At 36.4% G+C, this 21,144-nt stretch overlaps 1 protein-coding gene across 5 annotated transcripts; it reads right to left on the bottom strand.

Annotated features, from left to right (window-relative positions):
• Positions 1-10,064: 10,064 nt before the first annotated feature.
• On the bottom strand, positions 10,065-20,586 carry LOC120081258 (serine/threonine-protein kinase D6PKL2). Of its 5 annotated transcripts, none has more exons than XM_039035997.1 (4): positions 20,200-20,586; positions 19,898-19,962; positions 18,153-19,514; positions 10,065-11,243 (listed from the first exon to the last, which is right to left on the bottom strand). In XM_039035997.1, the coding sequence occupies exons 3-4, from the start codon at positions 19,463-19,465 to the stop codon at positions 10,373-10,375; spliced, it is 2,184 nt and encodes a 727-aa protein (XP_038891925.1). In that variant the 5' UTR covers positions 19,466-19,514; positions 19,898-19,962; positions 20,200-20,586; the 3' UTR covers positions 10,065-10,372. The 5 variants fall into 5 exon arrangements, with proteins under 5 accessions (XP_038891925.1, XP_038891919.1, XP_038891910.1 ...); XM_039035991.1 differs by having other exon boundaries at positions 19,939-19,962; positions 20,200-20,585; XM_039035982.1 differs by lacking the exon at positions 19,898-19,962 and having other exon boundaries at positions 20,200-20,585.
• Positions 20,587-21,144: the final 558 nt, after the last annotated feature.

Raw genomic sequence — 21,144 nt, 5'->3', positions numbered from 1 at the left:
ACTAGTTTTTACGCTTCCGCATCATGAAATTTAAAGTTCTTTTCATGTTTCTCTTAAATTTTAGTTTTGATGTTTAAAACTTACTTTGAAGAATCATTTTTCAACTTATTTTTTATCCTTTACGATTTATGGGTACCCTACTATTGTTTTAGTATTTGAATTTAATGAAAGTTTTTTGAACTTACCTTGTTTAATTAGCATTTATTTCGCCATAACTGAGTGTCGTTTTGAGTTCCATGCATGCATGTATTTAGTAACGGCCCAACTTAGTTCCTAGGAGGTCAGGTCATTACAGTCAAGGGATAGAGTATGCGTACCTTTGAAGAACCATTCTTTAAACTCCCTTAATCAATCTACAAGCGTCCAAGAACAACAATGCTCGAATGACTAGTGCACAGCACGAACACAACGAGCACAACGACCACGAATCCAACGAACGACCTCTAGATCCTCAAAATCAATTGAGTTGAGTGAGGACACCACCACAATGGTTACCTTGGTATTCTCGGTGTGAGAATTCAGAAGTTGTGGGCTCTGTATGAACTTGGTTTGAGGAAGAGACAGGAGGAACAGCAATCGAGTAAACGATCAAGTAAGTGGGAGATAGGAAGATGTCTATCGTATAGACAAATGCTCAATCGTGTAGTAAATGGCAGCATATCGTATAGATCATGCCACGTGATTGTTTAGCTACGATCAGCTGAATGAACTATTGTATAGTCAAACCCCACGATCGTTTAGTCTCTCTATAGCTATCGTTTAGTGAAATAATTTCACTTGATAGCCTTCTCCGTATATTCTTTCCGAAAGTGGCAACACCCTAAAATTAGGAAAACATTTTTTCTTTTATCTCACGGTTACCATAAAACCACCAGTAACCTCTCACTAAATCGATTATTAGAGAAAATGATTTAATTATCAAATAATTAATATTATTATAAATAAATATGATAACCAACTTACCATATTATATTTATAACCTACAGTTTTATTATTTCATCTCATCAAACATATAAACTATAGTTCTTTTTCTACTTTATGGTACTTAATATAAATCATATTTACATTAATTCTCCACTTGATGTATCTCATACATCACACCAATTATATCATATATAATTGAATTTCCTCATGTTAATTTGAACACTTCTAATCAATCCCAAGAACTGATTCTCAACTTGAATCTATTGAGCTACCAAGGGGACCTTATGAACCTGTATCTTAAAGCTTCAACGATACGTGAATAACTGACTAAACTCTTTAGTCACGGGATCCGTCATCCGTTAACTGTCAGGCACTCTACTAAAGACCGACAGCTACACTCTTCTCACTACAGATATATTTCTATGTCCATATCAACCAATCAACAGTGCGATAACCCTTCACAGATCGCTCGTAAGTACAGCTGGGCCAATTTATCGTTTTGCCCCTATAGTTACATCTAACTTCTTAAGTACCACTATTTCTCTAATGAACATAAGTCATAGTCCTACTATGATTGGGTCCTCTCTTCCAAAGAGAAGAGGTGGCCACTATGTTCAAGACTCAGAATCAGCCCTTAAGGAAGCAATCTATCTACTTACCATTGCTTCGGGGAAGGAGTGAATTTCGTCTTGTGTAATTGAGTTCCCAGCTCCCAAATCAGACAAATCCCTAAAAAGGTAGGCATGTTGAGTTGGCAATCTGGTCACTCTCACCCATACTAATCAAAGGACCGCCCTCAAAGGCAGGAGTTCCCAAAACACTCAAGATTAAGGTCATGTCACCTACGATCGTTTCGGTGAGATGTAACTCTTAAGTATCAACAACGTTATATAAAGAGACGAATCATCTCGTGGTCCAGTCTTATACAAATTCTTTGTATAGGACACCCCCGGTCACATGTCTCCACATGAATGGTTAGGATCAGACCATCTGTAATAGTTTACAACACTCAAAAACCTCTACAAAGTGGATCGTATCCATAGTGTCACTAGGATAAGGTATCCCTCCTTTATCCTTATACTACATACCTTTTAGGTTATTACTTAAGGCATGATCCACTTGTATATCTCATATACATGCTTAAGTTTACATACAATAATCATGGATCTTTGTTTATTGGATATGAGTAAATGCAAATAAAATAACTCTTATTTTATTCATAACAATATGTACAATGTTTACAAACTACGAGACTCTGGGAGAGTTACGATACCAATCCCAACAAGGTCATATCTAATAATTATAAACTAAAATTACATCATCCTTCACACTCCAATCGACCAAAAAGCCTCAAATTCTTAACAAAATCTTGTTGAAATCAGTGCCATACTAATTAGACAGCACCCTAATATCTTCCAAAATTTCATTCTAACTTTCAAACACTAAGAACAAGAGTTTTTTTTTTTTTAAGCCAAAAACTTGTTGGGTAATCAAGAACAAAACGCAAAAATTAACCAAATGCCAAAAACTCACCCCTGAAACGACAAACTAAGCAGTGGTACGAGGCAAAGCCAAGATAGCAAACAAGCAACGGCAGAGCAGCGCGATCAAACAACTCCAATATCTGGGAGTTGAGAACAGCGAACGCGACCGACCTGAGGAGAGACGGTGGCGAGCGTGAGCAACTCTTGAAGATGCACAACACGGAGGCTCCTTCCCAATGAATGGTTGGAACGATAAAAAACACTTGAGCGTGGGGAAGGAGAGGGTCTCACTCGGCTATAAGGAAGAAGATCTAATTCTTCTTTTCGTAATTTCTCTTTAGCACGCTTTCCCAATTTGCAACCCTAAACTTTTATAATATAATATATAATATATATATATATATATATATATATATATATATATATATATATAATATATATATATATTATATATATATATATATATATATATATATATATATATATTATATATATATATATATATATATCTTTTAAAACCCTAATTCTTTTCCTAGACAAATATATATATAACATCTTTATATACCCTTTTTTTTCTTTTTTCTTTTTTTTTTCAAAACTCATTCTTTTCCTAAATATATAATTCCCTCTTACTCTTCAAATTCCAACTTCAAATTAAACCCCAAAAACAAACTTTTATTAAACAAGAAAGTCTTTTCCATATCTTCTCAAAATAAATTTCAATTTTCACTGGTTGAATTGAACATTGCTCGAAAACCCAATCTTTTCGAAGTAAAACAATTAAGTCTTCAAGATTCAACATACATCCCAAATAATCACATATAATCAAATTAAAATTTACCACAAAACTTTAAAATGTTACAGATATAACCCAAGAAGTAATAAAAAATTTCATGAAGACACCACAAAAATAACATAAAACAAAATGAAACTTGATGATCCCTGATATCTACTAGCACGATTAATTGTAAAAGTGAGTTAAGTGGATTTTTTCCTTTAAAGAAAGTAGTGGTCTGAATGTAAATTATGTTAATAAACTATAAATTAGGAAAAGTTAGATTTCTCATATTATCCTTTTCCAATACCTATTATGTCCAAACCTGGCTTTTAATCTTGCATCAGTTGGATAATCATGTGATCTTTTCTTTAACTGTTTGTTTCTCTCCTAATGGTTGTCAAGTTTAGGATCTGCAAATGGGACAGACGGTTGGTATGGGTCGCAAAGTGGAAAGATATTGTTTGAGCTTACATCACTTCAACTCCCTGCCTATTCATCCATCTATGTGTGCCTCTGTCACTGACTCTGCTATATAGCAATGGCACTCCGTCTTAGTCATGCTTCTTTCGAAAAACTTCATCATTTAATTTTTGTTAGAAATTTAAATAACGTTTCCAAATTTGTTCCATTTGATGGTTTGAATTACAAACTTGCAAAACAACTTGAGTTATCTTTCTCTCAGTCATCTTTTATATGTGATTAACCTTTTAGTCTTAATTCACTCTGATATTTGGGGTCCTGTCCATAATACGATTGCCAATGGTTATTGTTGTTTCATTTGTTTATTGATGATTACTCTTGTTTCACATGGATATATTTCCTGGAAAATTGTTTTGTGTTACTTTATATTTACACTGATTTTGCTAATTATATGGTTCACACTCAATTTTCCCATACCATTAGTGAAAATAAAGGTTATCTAACACAAGGCAAACCTTGTAACACACAATATTACAGCAATTTCAAGAACAACAAAGATAAATACAAAAAAACTAAAACAAAACACAATCCAGAGTTTGGTAACCCTGTTCGATGCAATACCACCTACGTCTGGGGGGTAGTGTACTCGTGAAAAGATATTTTCACTAATATAAAGTCAAGCAATTACAACGATACTCAAATAACCCAAACTTAGTATATGATCACTTAGGCTCCACTTAAGTGTGAGACTCCCTATCAACTTCTATCCTTTTACCTCCAAATGAAGACCACTCCATTTAATGAATTTAGATTCCCCCTATGTTTGAGAATCTCTTCTCAAGTTGTAATAGAACAATTCAACACAATCTAGAGAAATATTCAAGATCTACCGTAGTAAAAACTTTATAATCACATAGATTGACATACTTGTATTTTTTACATCAACATAACATAACGGCTCAAATGTTCTTCAAAGAGGCCAAATGAGAGTCATATTCTCTTAAATATGATAAATTATTCTTACTTCTATTTTATTTTATCAATTTTTTTAGTGTGTGTGTGGGTGGGTGGATGATAAGGATGAACTACATTAACCTGAATGCATTTATAAGATGTACTAATAATATTGATGCTATTTTATTGCTTATTTTTATATATGACAACAGGAGGAGCGTGCGATTAGAATATAAATTAACAGAAAGTGATGTTTCCCACGTGCCCATACGTGAAATTTCCTAAGAACTTCGTGCAAATGCAAGAAATGGAAATAGATAAATAAATAAAGAAGGGAGAATTTATAGGGTCAAAATGAATTGAAAATATCAACATATGATTGATGTGTCATTTATAAATTACTTTAACATAAATTTTGTAGTTACTTCTAAATTGATGAGTTATGTTCTGAATTTTGTTATATTTAACATATACACTATAAGAAAAATCTTTTGTAGTGACTTTTTTTTTTTAGCAACGCAACCAATTTATATTCTTAAAAGCTAATTTATAACTACACTTCAAAAAATATGAAATTGATAACCTACAAATTTCTTTATTTGGAATATCTCCTCTCATTATATATATGAATTGAGACCAAATATCTAAAGACATGTTTGGTTTGTAATCCAGATTCTGTTTTAGATTTTCAGATTCACTTAGCGAATATATATTTTGCAGATAATCCAAATTCCATTTCTGAAAACTGTTTTCGAATTCTGTGATTTAAACCTTCAAATCCTGAAAGCAATATTTTTATGTTTCTTTGTATTTAGAATTTGAGTTTTAAAATTTAAAATGAAAAATTATATTATATAACGATTAAAAAAATCAAAAAAATAGTATGTCATGTTATAAACTCGATTTATTTTTTAAAAATTAATATTATATATATATATATCATTATAAATTAAATTAAGTTAAATTCCAAATTTGGTCCCTATAGTTTAGATAAAGTTAAAAGTTAATCCATATGATTTTAAAATTTAGAATTCAATTCTTATGGTTTTATATAACTTCATATATAGTCCCTATGTTTTGTTAAATCCTCTTAAATAGTCCCTACCATAGTGACTACTAATTATGAAGCTTTTATCAAACCATGGGGTAAATTCTAATTATAAACCTATGACCTAAATTTTAACTCACTCCAAAGAATCAATTTTTCAATTTTTCCTATAAATTATATAATATTACAAAACAACAATTACACGATTTTTTGAACATAAAACATGTTCGTAAATAAATTAATGATAATTTATTGTCAACTAATATGGGTAACTACTATAGTTTACAATTGTTTGAATTATAATTTAATTTCTGAATACTACCCAAACATATTTATGAAAACATAAAATATCCATTTAATCCCTTATTTTCAAATTTCTATTTTCAGATTCTCTACCAAACAAGTCCTAAAAATTTCATTAGATTCTTGTAATTTAATATCGTTGTTTTATCATAACTAGTCATTGAATCAACTCGTACAAAACTAATAATTATCTTTATATCAGTGTTTTTTGAAGCGTGTCTTCGACTACCAACCATCACATTCTTCGGTTTTCAGTTTCGTTTATTGATGTTGTTGTTGATTTGATGGTGTAGGATTACAGGAGTTTTTTATTTTCTGATCTGGTTTATTATTTATTGTTGTAATTTTAATTACATAGTGCCCTTACATTTATTGTTTGTAACCATTTATTTGTAATTTCTTTCCTAGTGTGCGACAACCTATCTCCAACCTAATAAAACCGTAATTTCCTTGTTTTTGAGGAAAGTCTCGTCTCCTCTTTATTTTCTCCCAAAATATTCACTAATTATCTTCAAATTTAGTTTCTCCCAAAATAATCTTATGTCCATCAAGATTTAATTTGCTTCATATCATGCCTCTCCTCTCTACCCTAATAGGTCGCAAGCAGCTTATCGTGAATAAATAGATTAATTCTTAAACCATGAGTTGATTGCTTTATTTTGTTAACATTTTGAAGAGAGAAAATGTAGAAGTAGTACGAATTTGTATTGGATAGTCCAAGAGGCATACAAATTTTAGAATCTACCTCTAACGATAATTAAGAAACAGCACATTGTGGTGGTTGTGTCTAATTTGTTGAGTGATGTTGAAGATGAGTCGAGGTAGAAAATGCACATATTAAGTTGGTCAGTAGTTGTTGAAGTTGAATAGGGGGGGAGGGGCAGCGGGGCGGGCCGGGGAATTACAGTTAGCGGAAACACGCTTACAACAGCGACGTGGGAGCGGCGAGTGGTGGTCGTTGCCGGAAGTAATGATGTGCGGGAAGTTGAGTTTGGCTTTGGCCCCTCGCATCTGGAAAGCAGCTCGGTCNCGAGCTCCTTTTCTGGTCGGGTCTCTGATTTCCGCCGCGTACTTCCCCCACGGCCTCCTCCTAACTCCTCTGAACTGCAAACCCCTTGCCCTCATCCCCGCCCTCTCATTATTATCATTACTCTTGGAAGAATTACCAGCTGCAGCTCCAACAGTAATACTATTAATATTATTATTATTATTCCCCCACTCCCACCTTCCCTCCTCAACATTAATATTCCCTAGTTCGTCTTCCAGAAGATGCCGCCGAATCCGCTCCAACACAAACAAGTCCAACGACGACGACCCTTCCATGCTACCACTGCCGTTGCTGCTGCTCAACATTTCTCTGCTCCTAATTCGCTTCTGGCTTATACTGGAACCACACTCTGTAATAATGTGTATCCCCATCATCTCTATGCCTTTATATTACATATAATAATAGTAATACAACCCAACCCCCACTTTCTTTGAATCTTCCAAACCACACCACGTGTTCATGAACTGCTTCTCCATTATATTAATTTTATTATTCTAATCATTCTTTCTTTCTCTTCTCGTTTCTTTTTTTTTTAATAACCCATTGTCTCCCCTTTCTTTTCATGCCAAATGTTGACCCAAAGAGAATGTACTATATTGAGCAATTTATTTTTCATTTTTATACGAAAAAAAAAAAAAAAAAAAAAAAAAAAAAAAAATCATTCTTTTGAAAAAATATAAAACTGCCACATAACATATTTGTATCGGGCAATTCACTAGGATGTACAAAATTGGTATAGTCTTAGGAGCACCTAAATATTTTCCAAATTTTCCTTTTTTGCCCAAACAATATATCTCCGAAACTCTTATGACATCAGTTATAAATATTATTAGTGATATATGAAAATATATATATGTGTGTAAACATGTCTAAATAGAATAAAAAGTTGAATAGTTTGACCGTATTTCTACTTTCATATTCTTATAATCTGCCATGCCGAATTTATATGTCATATGATTTTTTTTTATTCTAATTATTCTTTCTTTCTTCTCTCTTCTTTTTCCATTTTTTTTTTATATCCAATTTCCTCCCCTTTTCTTTTCTTCCAACTATTTTGCTTTTTTATTTTTAATTCACTACCTCTAAATGACATGTACATATATATCTTTGACAACTGTTATTAGTATTATGACATCTCAGTTATAAATATTAGGCTAAATTAAAAAAATTTAAAATTTTTAAAAAAAATCTTGAACTTTACACTTTGTATCAAAGATGTTCTTGAAATTTCAAAAGTTTCAAAAATATCCTTAAACTTTAAAAATAATTCAAAAAATACCATTGTCGTTAGTTTTGGATGGAAACCGTTAAACTTTTGTTTCAAAAATACCCTGAACTTTCAAAAGTTTCGAAAATACCCTTAACTTAATAAAAGTTCAAAAATACTTCCATCATTAGTATTTGAAAAACCGTTGATTCCTCGTGAGAAAAATAACTTTAAAAATTAAAATAAAAAGTTTTAAAAAATGCCCCTACTGTTAATATGGTGATCAATTTGTTTAAAGTTCTCTTAAATTGAAAATAACCAAATTTTAAACAAATTGTATAGATATTTTAATTTTTTTTTATATAGATACTCTCATCTTTCTCTTAATTTTCCAATTTTTAGCTTACATAAATTTTCTCAACAACTAAAATTTTAAGTTAAAACATAAAATCCCACAAAATTTCAAAATCAAAATCTCCTCTTAAAATATACCAAAATAATCATCAGTCAAATAAAAAAGTATTTGACTATTAACACACACAACTACTATCATACAATTTTGTTAAAATATGCAAGTCTTAAAATCATTTGGTGCTTTATTTATTATCTTTCTTTTTATTAGAGTTCATATACCTTCGTTAAAATGTGCAATTTTATTTATTTATTTATTTTAGATAAACAAGTGTCAAATAGTTAACAAAAAAGGGAGTAAGAGTGTATTGAAGAAGGGAGGGGAGAAAAGGATGGAAAATAAAGAGGTAAGGCGGTATTAACGGTTTCTGTTCATATAACAAGAATGGTTTTTTTTTTTAACTTTTCTTAAAGTTTAAAAGTATTTTTGAAACTTCTGAAAGTTCATGGGTATTTTTTAAACAAAACTTTAATGGTTTTCATCCAAAACTAACGGTAAAGAGTATTTTTTAACTTATTTTGAAAGTTTATGGGTATTTTTGAAACTTTTGAAACTTTTGAAACTTCAGAGACATTTTTGTCACAAAATGTAAAGTTCATGTGCATTTTTTATAATTCAACCTAAATATTATTAGTGATATACACAAAAAAAAAAAAAAACAAACAAACAAATAAACAAATAAACAAATGGAAAATTATTTTAAATGACAAAACTGCTAAAAATATTTATATATAATAACAAAATATCATAGTATGCGATAGACTGCAATAGATAGCAATAGATTAGGACTTACTAGACTACTATCACAGTCTGCGATAGACTGCAATGGATAGTAATCTATAGCTATCTATCACAGTCTATCAAAGATAAATGGTAATATTTTGCTATTATTTGTAAATATTTTTATTATTTTTTTATATTTGAAAATAATCCTAAACAAATTATGTGTTAATAGATTAAAAAATTGAATAGTTTGACTGTCCTATTTTCTTATTCTTATATTCTGCCATTCCGAATTTACATGTCATATGATATTGTCCTTATTTTAAATTCCAAAATAATTTTTAAATAAATTGGAGAAGCAATATTTAAAATGAGCATTGAAAACGTGCGCATCAGGTATTTGTTAATAAAGGACAGTTCTCACTTGAATGTCCTTGGTTACTTCTTATATAATTAATAAATGTTGAGAATTTACCGCTATATTGGAGCCATTTGCGACAGAAAAGGTCGTCAAAAGTTTTCCGTAAATACAATAATAATTTAGGCATTTGATTAATCGCTTGTCTACTCTATTAACTTCAACGATCAAGTCAAAAGAAAATGCCAAGTTGTCAAATACCCCAACTCTGTAGAATTGAAATACATAAGATAAGGTGACCATTGATAAACAATTACAGAAAGCTATATTCGGCTGTTTGTCAGTCTCCTCAGTAACCTCAGAACTAAAATATCGACTTAAGTTGACAATCAGAGCAGATATCTGTCTTCACGGCGATGTAATTTGTAATTATCTATTGACTGATAAGTCTCATTCAAAAGGACGCAGACATTGTTCATGAATTGCAATTTACTGCATTGTACAAATCGAAGAACTACTCAATCTCTAAATGATTTGTTCATATTAGACAGCCCTCAATGCGTGGATTCTCAGTTTCAGACACCAATTTCAAATGTACCAATTCTAAGAGTGGAATATCTAACTACGAGGCGGATTGAATAGTGAAAGAACACATTTTAACATTAACGACCGATTACTTTTAGACGCCAGCAAACTATCCTGCTATCCGAGATTTAAAAGAACTCGAAGTCAAGATATTGACCACCAGACTTGACAACGTCTGTACCTACCATCCTCTTACTGCTGCTGCCAACCCCTGTTGTGTCGACTACCCCAAACTTAGGCAATTCGGCCTCCATTGGTCTTGGCACTTCTGGAGGTGTGCTGCATCGTATCAAAGCCCAATTCACACCTTCAAAGAAAGGATGCTGCTTGATCTCCGTTGCTCCCCTCTTCACTCCGAGTCGATGCTGTGGCTCCTTTACTAGCAAACCTCGAATAAGATCTCGGCTAGCATAACTAGTTGCTGGAGACTCTGGGAACTTCAGTTGCTGCCCTACTACATTGAATAGTGTGGCTCTGTTTCCGGATCCCTTGAACGGGGTTTTTCCATACAATAGTTCGTGCAAGAAAATGCCAAAAGTCCACCAATCAACAGCACTTCCATGGCCCTCTCCTTTGATGATTTCAGGGGCTAGGTATTCATGGGTGCCAACAAAAGACATGGATCGGGCAGCAGTCGGCTCTGCCACCAACTCGGGAAGAGTGCTGGATTGCAACCCCAGATCACTTCGAGGCTTGGGACTTCTCTTTTTATTTTTCTGAGGGAAGAGTCGAGGAATAAAACATGCAGGTTGGATGCAAACTGATGATGGTTCAATACAGGCAGGCTGGACACAGAATGCAGCACGTTTTGATGGGTCAGAATCGTATGAGGTTTTTATCAGCGTGGGTGACACTGCACATCTTAGTGAAAGGTCGAAATCTGAGAGCATTATGTGGCCGTCATCACGAACCAGTACATTCTCCGGTTTCAAGTCTCTATAGACAACTCCAAGCATGTGAAGATATTCGAGGGCCAGTAAAACCTCCGCAGCATAGAACCTGCAAATACAAAAACAACTTGCATAAGGACACATTAACCCTTTGTTGAACGGACATAATGGTAACAAATAGTTTGCTCAAAGTTTTTCTTTTTTTTTTTAATTATTATTAGGGTTGTTTTCAAATAAGGGAAATGAGCCAACTTATTTATAAATATAGTAAAATGTAACTATCTATCGATGGACATACACTAATAGAAGTTTATCGCAGTCTATCGTAGTAACATTTTGCTATACTTGAAAATATTTTCAACAGTTTTAGTATTTAAAACAATTATCCTTATTATTCGTAGTAGCATTAAAAAAAGAAAAAACAAACGAAAAATTATCAGTAAAAGAACAAAATGAACACAACCTAAAATACTCGGGTGGGTGTGTGCCAAGGCGAATGGAAGGCCACCAATCCAAGTGGATAATAAAAGAAGCGTAAACAGAAACATTGTTTACTAAAAAGTAAAAGCAAAGGAAGCAAGCAGAGTAAATCTACCGAAATGAAAACAATCACGACATTGTGGTCTATTATATACAGTCAAAATTGGATACAGCAATGACATTGTGCGGAAATTAGGGAGCTGTAAGTGGACAATTACGTAGACATGTGAATGTGTCTCTACATTCAATTTTAAAAACAAGGATAGAAGAAAATACACATTCACACACACAAAAGAAAGAAGTAGAAAACACACAAACACAAAAGAAAAAACCAAAGGGGGCGGGGGGAACAATATCTTTCATTTGAAAAATGATGAAATACAGAAGATAGAAAAGTCCCAAAATTTATTGCAAGATATTCAAGGGTTTACTCGTGGTGAATTTAAAGGGTTTTCTCACTGCAAGTCACAACTATGGGGGTTCAGCGTGAAAAAAGTGATGAAGCCTCTCAAATTCTTGGTCAATGTTGTGATAAAAAAACTTAAAAGAACGTTTGTCATCAAGTATAACGTAACCAATTAGTTTATATATGGATATGAACCTATACATGGCATTGGAGTGTCTTCAAATGCAACTCTAACCTCCATTATCTTCACTATTTCTCAAGTTCTCAGTCCAAAGGGAATCCAGGCGATCAGTCATCTAGATACCCAAAGAATATGACGTGTGTTTTTAAATCAGATGTTGCAAGTGTGTATGAGTAATGATTCCTTTCATGGGGACATACCTTGTAGGACCCTCCACCCCTCACCCCCAAAAGTAAGGACCTGCTTTACCTGCTCCATGTCACATTCTTATCTTTTTGCCGACTAGATTAACCAATGTCAATGACATGTGAAAATTTTCCTTTCTAGAGCTAATGGCTAATATAAGATATAGCAGATGGCATATAGATGTTAGGGTCGGCTGACATGCAAATGAAGCTGGTTCACTAAGCAAGGAACAAATGAGTTGGTGATTTTGCTATCTTATGCTATTCAGTCATTGGATTGCTATTTCTTACAGGATCAAATCTGGCAACTTCTGTGCCTAGGGATCAAGGATAAATTTCCATCTCTGAAATAGGGTGGGAGTATTTGAGCAGAAGCAAAGAGCATCTTCCGGCTCCAGATGAGAGAGGGAGAGATGGTGACAGGAATGACTTGTGTGTTTGCCAGAAGGTATGCTCTCAAGCATGCACTTTAAGATGCCCCCCTACTTTGTTCCCTAAGGGCACAGGTCAAAGAATTAATTGCTTTAGAGAAATTTCTTAAAATCAACTAAAATATAGCTTACAAGTAAAGTACTACTCGTTCCCTTAGCCAGTTAGCCTTCATCCTACATCAATTCTATCAAGAATATAGAGATTTATCAAGTATAGATTTATTTTCAGAAAGAAGGGAAATGAATATAGGCTAGGAATTATCCACACAATACTCAAGAGAAGCCTCATTTTCACTACTGTCCTTTATCTACCATTGGCTTTCTTAGGATCATTGAAATTCATAACCAGGAAAAAAGAGGAATAACAACTGAATCAACCCCTTACAAACATAGTGAACATTAATATTAATAAAAGTTATAAACTGGAAAACGTTCAAACTCCAATGATGAGACAAATAAAAACAACCAAGTATGGACTGTTCTATCAGGCTTGGCCGGACTATCAAATTTTAGTTTTGCAGAGGCCAACCATCAAACTATTACGAACTAAGGTAGTATGGGACTGTCTTTGTCCCACATTGGTTAGAATGGGATGACCAATGTGGTACTTAAGTGGCTTGGCTCTCCTACCCCAATGGCTGGCTTTTGGGGTATGGTTCTCCAAGGTGTTTAAGTACCTAACAATGGTATAAGCAAAGTTCGAGATATCGAGGTCCTGATTTAATAGAAATTTCGGAGAACTTTATTGAAATTGATGGACCATTTTTAAAACATCATTTTTTAAAAAAATAAAAGAGTAGGGAAGAGCAAAAACAGTTACATGGAAACCTAGTACAGGGAGAAAAACCACGATAGACACTGATTTTTATTATTGATTCTAATAATCAAAGTACAAGAGAATAGGCCAAATAAATAGACTAGTGGGAAGCCCTAGGGTACACACAATTACTAAAATACCCCAAGGGTTACAAGCTGTTTTTTTCAACACTCCCCCTCAAGGGTTACAAGCCCTAGGGTACAAGAGAATGTCTCAAAGTAATCTACCCCAAAGGTTTGAATAAACCCTTTGGCAACTAACTTAGCCTTGTACCGATCAACAGTCCCATTTGACTTGTACTTTATAGTGAAAACCCATTTGCACCCAACTGTCTTGTGCCCTTTAGGTAGGATCACCTGGTCCCACGTTCCATTTTTCTCCAGAGCTCTCATCTCCTCCATAACAGCAGCCTTCCAAACTTCAGTTCCCATTGCTTCCTGTATGTTACTTGGTATCACCCCTGCATCTAAACTAGTGGTAAAGGCCCTAAATTCAAATGACAGGTTACTGTATGTCATGTAACTATGCATAGGGTACCTTGTACATGACCGAATACCTTTCCTCAGGGCTATTGGAAGATCAAGAAAAGCATCATATTCCTTCAAACTATTAGAATTTCCACTGTGGTCACTAGTCTCCTCTTCCTGTTTCTCATCCTCAAAAATCACACCTTTTTCACCATTATCTTTAGTATCAATCACATTTTCTAGAGTTGTATCTGAATCGTCATTCACTGTCGTCTTCCCATCTGCTATAGTGGTGCTGTCAGCACCTTTTCCTCCTTTTTCCTCTCTGCACTCGTTAGTACAAGTATCAACCTCATTGATTTCAGGAATAGACGTACCTGATGTCGGGTTTGACTCATGGACCGGAGCCAGAGATGCAACAGGTGACGCTGCTTCCTTCTTGAGATTCTTCCTATAGTATGTTATCCATGGGACTTGATTGGTAGGAAGGATAGGCCTAACATGTTCGAGAATAGGGGGCAGACTCCAAGGGAACTGTATATGTGGACCAGTTACTCTCTTCACTAAAGGTCTCCCCCTGAAGATGGCTAACAGGGAAGAAGGGTTGATCCACAAGGAAGGTGATATCCATAGAAACAAAATATTTGTGAGAGGGTGGGTGGTAACATTTATACCCACACTGATGGAGTGGATACCCAACAAAGACGCATTTTTTAGCACGGGGGGTAAATTTTGTGCGGTTTGGACCATGGGAGTGAACAAAGGCAACACAGCCAAAAACTCGAAGTGGTACATCGGAGACTAAACGAGTCATAGGGTAGGCCTCTTTTAAACAGTCTAAGGGGTTTTGAAAATTGAGGACTCGGAAAGGCATTCGGTTGATTAAGTGAGCAGCATTAAGGATGGCATCACCCCATAGGTAAGACGGGAGTGATGTGGATAGCATTAAGGACCTAGCAACTTCCACCAAATGACGATTTTTCCTCTCGGCAACCCCATTTTGTTGGGGAGCGTAGACACACCGAACTCTGGTGGATAATCCCTTTGGATGCAAGAAACTCCTAGAAGGAAGCGTTAAAGAATTCCCGCCTATTGTCACTTCTCAAAATACCAATCCTAGCATTAAATTGGGTTTCTACAGTGGCATAAAATTGCTGGAATATAGATAACACCTCGGACTTATCAGTGAGAAGAAAGACCCAAGTAAGCCAAGTGTGGTCGTCTATAAATGTGACAAACCAGCGTTTCCCTGTGGAGGTTGTGGTTGGTGAGGGACCCCAAACATCACTGTGGACTAAGGTGAAGGGTTTGGATGGTTTATAGGGCTGGGAGTGGAAGGAGACACGACTCTGTTTGGCACGAATACACACTTCACACTTTAAAGAAGACACATTAATATTGCGAAATAAATGCGGAAATAAGTATTTCATGTACTGAAAGGTTCGGATGCCCTAAGCGGTAATACCATAACAGAAAAATCATCTCAAAGGTAGAAAAATTTAAGGAGACAAGGCTAGTCCTATAAATCATTCCTAGAGCATCATCAGTTAGGAAGTAGAGTTCCCCATCGTGTTGGGCAGTACCAAATTGTCGTCCCCGAGCTTAGATCCTGAAATAAAACAGTCGGGTGAAAAAACTGTCTGATAATCAGATCTCTTGTAATCTTACTGATGGATAACAAATTATATGAAATTTTAGGAACATGCAAAACGTCCCGCAAAACCAAACCCTCAAACGGAGATAATCCCTTTTCCTGCAACAGGTGCGACGACCCATCTGCAATCCTAATTCGTTCGTTACCAGCACTTGGGTAATATGAGAGAAATTGATCAAAGGTACCAGTAAGATGATATGTCGCCCCTGAGTCAACAATCCAAGGTTTTTTACCGTTCACACTAACAAGACCAAAAGACTGTATATTGCCTGACTGGCCAATAGTACTGATTCCAACTGTACTCAGGTTGGTGGTACTGTTAGCTGAGGAAAAACCATGCAGGATATTTGTAGTGGGTAAAATAGGGAAAGAATTTACCGGATTTTCATCTGGGTATTGTGTCGAGCCACCATGATTAGGCGCGAGTGGAAAAGAAGCAAGATCTGGTTGGATCTTGGATGTCGATCCCAGGTCCTGGTGGTATGAAGAAGAATCTCCCCCTCCAAACTCATCCATGATCAGCGAAAACTGCTCCATTCGATTGCTCATACTCGGCTGGAAAACACCCACACTTCTTCCATCTGTCTTTTGGTGGGCAGTGGCTGAAATGAGACGCCGATCTGAGAGGAGAAGACCGGCAGCAACGGCAACAGACGGGAACTACTGGGCGTGGTTGATCTGGACTGGTCGGCACTGGGCATCACAAATTCTTCGTCTGCACGCCTGGGCATCGCAGATCGGGGCTGGTCGGAGTCGTTCGGCAGTGTCTGAGAGCGGCCAGACGGATCTCAACTTCATTCGGCCGGTCGCTGGTCGTCTTCGTCTGCATGCGACCGAACCAGATGGGTACCTGCGAGCTGGTCGTCTTCGTCTACGCGCGATCGGACCAGATGGGTAGCTGTTGGGTCGCTAGTCGCCGATTGCTGGGTCTAGCGGCTGGTCATTCCGTCTGCGAAGGAGTCGACCGGCGGTGGGTAGGGCGGCAGCGGCTGGTCATTCCGTCTGCGAAGGAGTCGACCGGCGGTGGGTAGGGCGGCAGCGGCTGGTCATTCCGTCTGCGAAGGAGTCGACCGGCGGTGGGTAGGGCGGCAGCGGCTGGTCATTCCGTCTGCGAAGGAGTCGACCGGCGGTGGGTAGGGCGGCAGCGGCTGGTCATTCCGTCTGCGAAGGAGTCGACCGGCGGTGGGTAGGGCGGCAGCGGCTGGTCATTCCGTCTGCGAAGGAGTCGGCCGACGGTGGGTAGGGCGGCGGCGGCTGGTTTTCACGAAAGTGGGGAAGAAGAGATTGGAAGTACCTGTCAATGGCTTGGATAATACTGATTATATCTGGGTTATTGGTTTGGGATTTTCCTGTTGGATTTTCCTCAATGGTGGTCAAGGTTTCGTCTCCATGCTCTGATACCATGTTAAAAATAAAAGAGTAGGGAAGAGAATAACAAAAACGGTTACGTGGAAACCCTAGTACAGGGAGAAAAACCACGATAGACACTGATTTTTATTATTGATTCTAATAATCAAAGTACAAGAGAATAGGTCAAATAAATAGATTAGTGGGAAGCCCTAGGGTACACACAATTACTAAAATACCCCTAGGGTTACAAGCTGTTTTTTTCTAACAATTTCTATAAAATAACTTTTGAACTATGGGTATAAGAGCCAGTTGTTGACATTCCAAAGTAGAACAGGCGGTGGGTTCTGACCGAGTGTAGCCAAGTAAAGTATCGTTAGAGTAGCCATCGGGATGTCGGCTTTCCAAGACAAGGTAGTATGGGTTGTATTTGTCCTACATTGGTTAAAATGGATGACCAATGTGGTATTTAAGTAGCTTGGCTTTCCCACCTCAATAGTTGGCTTTTGGGGTGTGGTTCTCCAAGGTACTTAAGTACCTAACACAAACCTATGAACGAATGGAAGGTTTATGATAGTCCACATAGTTTAGGAGGGTTTCCTTTTTAATATGAGCCCATTCAAACTCCAGTGATGAGACAAATAAAAACAAGCAATTGGAGCCCTTTCCTTTTAGTAGGTTTTCCTTTTGAGGGCTTATGAAAGTTTTTTAAAGAAAATGAAAAAATAAAATAAGTAAATACAACTATAGGCAGTTAGAAATGGAAGACGCTAGATCAACGCATGTCATGGAGCGAGAATTAAATATCTCATCCCTTCCAGAAACAGAAACTTTGTTGAATAAGATCAAGAGGAAGGGGAAAAAACAGAAAAGAAAAGAACAATTACAACAACATTTGCATTTAGATATTAAGATCGAGGAAAGCATGTAATTTAAAATTAATTGAAAACTGTGGAAGAGAAGGATGAATTGCTAGCAGGCACGGAACCCAAGGAGTCACTAGAGGACTGCTATTTATTGTATTTTTCTCAATAAAAGTATTTAACGTACCTCGCAGCATACTCAGAGAAGTGTTTCCCTGGTTGCCGTTGCCTCAAAGTGTGCAGGTCTCCCCCTGGACAATATTCCATTACTAGACAGGAAAATCTGTCGGTCTCAAAATGGGTGTACAAAGTCGGCAGAAATGGATGGTCAAGTAACTGCAAGATCTCCCTTTCTGTCTGAGCTCTCGTTAACTTCTTCCTTATAGCAAGCGATGCCTTGTCCATTACTTTCATTGCAAAATAACAGCGCGTCCCACTTAGCTCTGAGAGGTAAACACTACCAATATCACCACATCCAAGTCTTTTGAGTAGTCTAAAATGGCTCATGCCTAATATTCCATCTCTTGCTCGAATAGCAAGAATGGCTTTCCACCTAGGATCGTTTCCTTTGTGGGGCTTATTAGCACTTCCTGTGATGTTGCTCCAACTACTATCATCACTGAGACCACTGCTATCACTAGCTCGACTAATACTCGTTTTTGCACTCTCGAGAGAGTCCCCTCTAATGCTTCCTTTTGTACTCTCACAGTTCCTTTCAATACTAACCATTCCATCACTTCGATATGTGCTAGCACAACTATTAACAATGCTCATAGCTGTGACAACTCCACTACTGTCAATGCTACTATGTGGACTTACATTGCCACTTGGGGGCAAAGAAGCATCCCAAACACATTCCTTCTCCTCAGAATCTGGGGGAAGTAGAGAGGTTTCTGTATTTTGTGATGCACGAGGAATTGAAAAAGGGGAAGATAAAACACCCAAGTCATGTGGCTCGTCAACTAAGCTTTCTGCAGGGGAGAGAACAGCAGGGCTTGGTTTCTTGGCTGGAACCCTGATTGAAAGATCCTCAAGAAAAGGGCCCTTCACGGAAAAACTCTTCATCAAGCAGCCGGGATCAGGTTTATTTTGCCCTATAGGTACATAAACAGTTCTCATTAGATCCATATCCACGGGCTCTGGCGGGTGGCTAGCCCCAGAGAAGGAACTTGGACCACCTTCTTCAATCAAAGAGCTACTACCCTTCAAACTGATATCACGCTTAGCTTCTTCCTGCCCCAAAAAAGAGGATTTTCCCTTTGACGTCCGTATAGGTGCAGAAACTTCTGAATCTTGAAATCCTTGTCCAATTGATCTTCCCACGTCTCTCACCTTAGCTGAGTGCATGTTCGACCAGTGGCCAGCTTGCTTGGCGGAGGCTACATGTGCTTTTGGTATGTCATCCAAAACACAAAATTTCCCCGGAAGTACATTTGATTCTGGAAGCATCTCTATGGGCAGTAATAATGGAAGTGCTTTTGACTCCGGAATCCTCTTCATGTCCAGTGACTTGTGTCATCACATAGAGAAACTTCCAAGTGAAAAAATTCTGCACAAATGAAAATTCGATTCAGTTAATCCTATCTTCAACTGGTAAGATCTAAACAACAAACCTACTAATCAATATATTTTTATTCCCTCTTCCAGGCTTTCTATAAAATCAAAAAACCAGTTCAGAGACAGGAGAAAAAAAAACAGTGATAAAACGATTTGTTTTCGTGTATTGTCTGATTTTACAATCAGTCAATAAAGGCAGATAACAACAGAAAATAATCCCTTGAAAGTAAATAGCGTAGTGTACCTAATTTCCAAAGCAGAAAAGGGGGGGAAATATACCTAGGAAAAGAAAATGAATGAGGAGAAAAACTATTGAAACAAACTAGGAACTAAGGAAAAGCAGTTAACAATGTGAAGAAGATTCTCGTAATATACAGGAGGAACTGAAACAGAGATCGGCGAGAAATTAGAAAAACCTAATGCAATCGACGACCAACATCCTGCAACAAAATAGGTAAAGTGAAGGTCAATAATACAAACCCCTGTCCTTCCTGGACTTGATTGCAAAAAACGAGAAGCTGAGGAAATGAGATAAGTAGTGAAATAGGAACATCGACTAAATCACATTCGTAAAACATAACATAAGTAGAGGAGGGTAATATTAGAATGAAGTAAAGGGAAGAAAGAAGAAAAGGAGATCTGAAAGAGGAAATGAGGAGAAGAAGAGAAGTAAAAACCTGGGAGAAGAAGAGAAGAGCAGAATGAGGACTATGGGGGAAGGTAGGGGCCTGCCTCCAGGTAACAGAAGGAGTGGAGAACAGAGTAGTGGAATCCGGGAAAGCGGCAGCCGGTAGTGTAAGTCGGAGTAGAAGGACTTAGGGGGAAGGAAGGAAGGTTATGGTTATGGCTATGGTGTTCAGTGCTGCCTTTTCTTTTTGGTTTGCTTTAGGCGGAAAAATGGAATGCGGGATGCAACTTACTTTAGCAGTGAGTGACTGTGAAAGAGAAAGAGAAGAGAGGGAAGGGTGGGGTCGGCACCTCAGGAATGGACCCCACTTATGTTCCTCCTTTATCCTGCACTTCTTTTCAAACAGGTGGGGACGCTCCACTCCGCCCCCCTCCCCCCCTCCCTCTCTGTCTCTGCTATTTGCTATTGCTTTGAATCTCATTGCCATTAGGCATTAAGTATAAAGTATAAACAACCCGTAGAATCCGAGTTCGTACTCCTACTTTGGATTTTCTCCATCTCCATCGCCACCACACCACTTATCCTTTCCCATTCTCTTCTTTGTTTTCTCTTTCTTCTTTTTCATTCTTATCATAAATCGCCTGAGAATAAAATGTTTGAAAATTAAAAATAATAAGATGTTTAGAAATGTATTATATTTTTTATGCAATTATAAAATATAAAATTAATTTCAATTAATTAGTTTTTGTTTCTTGATTTATTTTTATTACGTTAAGTTATTAAATCAATTTTAACTCATTCAAATTTAATTAAACTTAACCACTCACCCCAATTTAATATATTTATTATCAATTAAATTTTTTATATTGCACGTTTATATTATCAAATTTTATTTTAAAAGTATCGGTAATTAATTTAAATATTTATTTTCTTTCTTTTTTACTGTAGTTTTATTAATTTGATTGTTAACTAGATAATTGTTTAAGGTCAATTA

This window comes from Benincasa hispida, chromosome 1 (assembly GCF_009727055.1).
Source record: "Benincasa hispida cultivar B227 chromosome 1, ASM972705v1, whole genome shotgun sequence".
Classification (NCBI taxonomy): Eukaryota; Viridiplantae; Streptophyta; class Magnoliopsida; order Cucurbitales; family Cucurbitaceae; genus Benincasa; species Benincasa hispida.
Note: the sequence above shows the minus strand (reverse complement) of the source record. Positions and strands in the feature narration are given on the sequence as shown.

What these genes read in the sequence shown, in the direction of transcription:
- LOC120081258 (XM_039035997.1), bottom strand. Translation starts at nt 19,465, where the DNA reads ATGAAGAGGATTCCGGAGTCAAAAGCACTTCCATTATTACTGCCCATA. An exon ending in TTCTCTGAGTATGCTGCGAG is followed by an intron (nt 11,244 to 18,152) that starts GTACGTTAAATA and finishes TTGTATTTGCAG; the next exon opens with GTTCTATGCTGCGGAGGTTT.